At 67.0% G+C, this 1,417-nt stretch overlaps 1 protein-coding gene across 1 annotated transcript; it reads right to left on the minus strand.

Annotated features, from left to right (window-relative positions):
- Positions 1-368: 368 nt before the first annotated feature.
- Positions 369-1,229, minus strand: EMIHUDRAFT_253889 (hypothetical protein; the record flags this gene model as incomplete). The annotated part of the gene is made up of 1 exon (XM_005782047.1): positions 369-1,229. The coding sequence occupies one exon, from the start codon at positions 1,227-1,229 to the stop codon at positions 369-371; it is 861 nt and encodes a 286-aa protein (XP_005782104.1).
- Between the last annotated feature and the right edge of the window lie 188 nt (positions 1,230-1,417).

A 1,417-nucleotide genomic window follows, 5' to 3' on the forward strand; every position in this document is an offset into this window, starting at 1 on the left:
GAGCTCGTAGAGCGGCAGCGCCTGCCACAAGGAGCAGCCGTGAGTCAAAACGCAGTGAGCTGTGAAGGCCCAGCTCGTAGAGCGACGGCGCCTATGCAAGGAGCAGGTGTGACTCAAAAGAAGAGACAGAGCGGGTGCCCCTCATAGAGCGGTAGCGCCTTGAGCCACTCCGGCGGCGCGCAATCGTGCGTGCCTGGCCGCGCCTCCCCGGCGCGCGCCTTGCCGAGGATCGCCGCGTCGGCGCGGCGAGGCCAGTGAAAGGCGACTCTCCCGCCATTGGGCGCCTACATACAAAGGAAATACCCGTCGCCCCACCCCGCGTCTCCTTTTCCCGACGCTCCTGCCAGATTGGTTGCCGCAGCCGCGCATCACTTGCCGAAACGCTCCGCACCGTCCTGGCCCGCCGCCCAACCGCTAACGACGAGGAGACAAATGCACGCGAATGCGCCCGCCAGGCAGGCTCTGGTGACGCGCTCGTTGACGCCACCGTCCTCGAAGTTGACGCTCACCCAAGGCAGCATCGTCAGTGGCTGCCCGATGAACTCCTTGATGACCTTCTGGCAGAGGAGGGTGAGGGCGAGGCTGCCCAGGGTCGAGAGGTGGTAGGGGAACATCTCGTAAATGAAGGAGAGCCGCTCGTCGAGTAGGTACGTGGCCACACCGAAATTGCTGGCAGTCGACAGAAGGAAGCCGGCCGCCACCATGCACTTCCAGCGAAGGGGGCGCGGCATGGTGGCGGTCACCGCCCCGATTGCCCCAACTAATACAGTCCCGGGCACACGAAAGGTGTCCATGCTCTCCTTGGCGCGCAGAAGATCGTCCGCGGGGACGAGCCACAGTAGCGCCGTCAGCGGAAGAGGGTGAAGCGGGATCACGAACGCCCACGCGCGAGCCAATTCGTCGCCGCAGAGCAGCGCGTTGGACACGGAGAAGGCGGCCAAGCTGAGGCACACCGCGCCAAAGAAGACGGGGAAGATGGACGCCATCTCGCTTTGGTGCGCGGACAATGCGGCTCCGGCGGCGCCGACCGCGCCGACCACGAGGCTGAGCGAGAGGACGGGCTCCATCCCCGGCCCCCTCGCGAGGAAGCCGACGGCCGTGCCGTACCACGGCGCTGGCGGCTCGGGCGGCGATGGCGGGAGCGACGTCGGAAAGGGGACAGCCTCCTGCACGACCGGCAGGGATTGCAGAGGCACCTGCGGCGCCACGCTCGCGTCGATAGCCGGCATTCGGCCTGGCAAGGCTGCCGCTTGAACAAAGCCTGGCAAGGCTGCCGCTTGAACAAAGCCTGGCACGGCTGCCGCTTGAACAAAGCGCCCGCACTCGTCGCGCCTCTGCGCGGCGCGAGGCGGCGCGCGGTCCTCCAGCGAGCGCAAGAGCACGTCGAGCTCGAGCTCGATCAAGCGCTCAGCGTCGG

The sequence above is a fragment of the Emiliania huxleyi genome (genome assembly GCF_000372725.1).
Source record: "Emiliania huxleyi CCMP1516 chromosome Unknown EMIHUscaffold_1946, whole genome shotgun sequence".
Lineage (NCBI taxonomy): Eukaryota > Haptophyta > Isochrysidales > Noelaerhabdaceae > Emiliania > Emiliania huxleyi.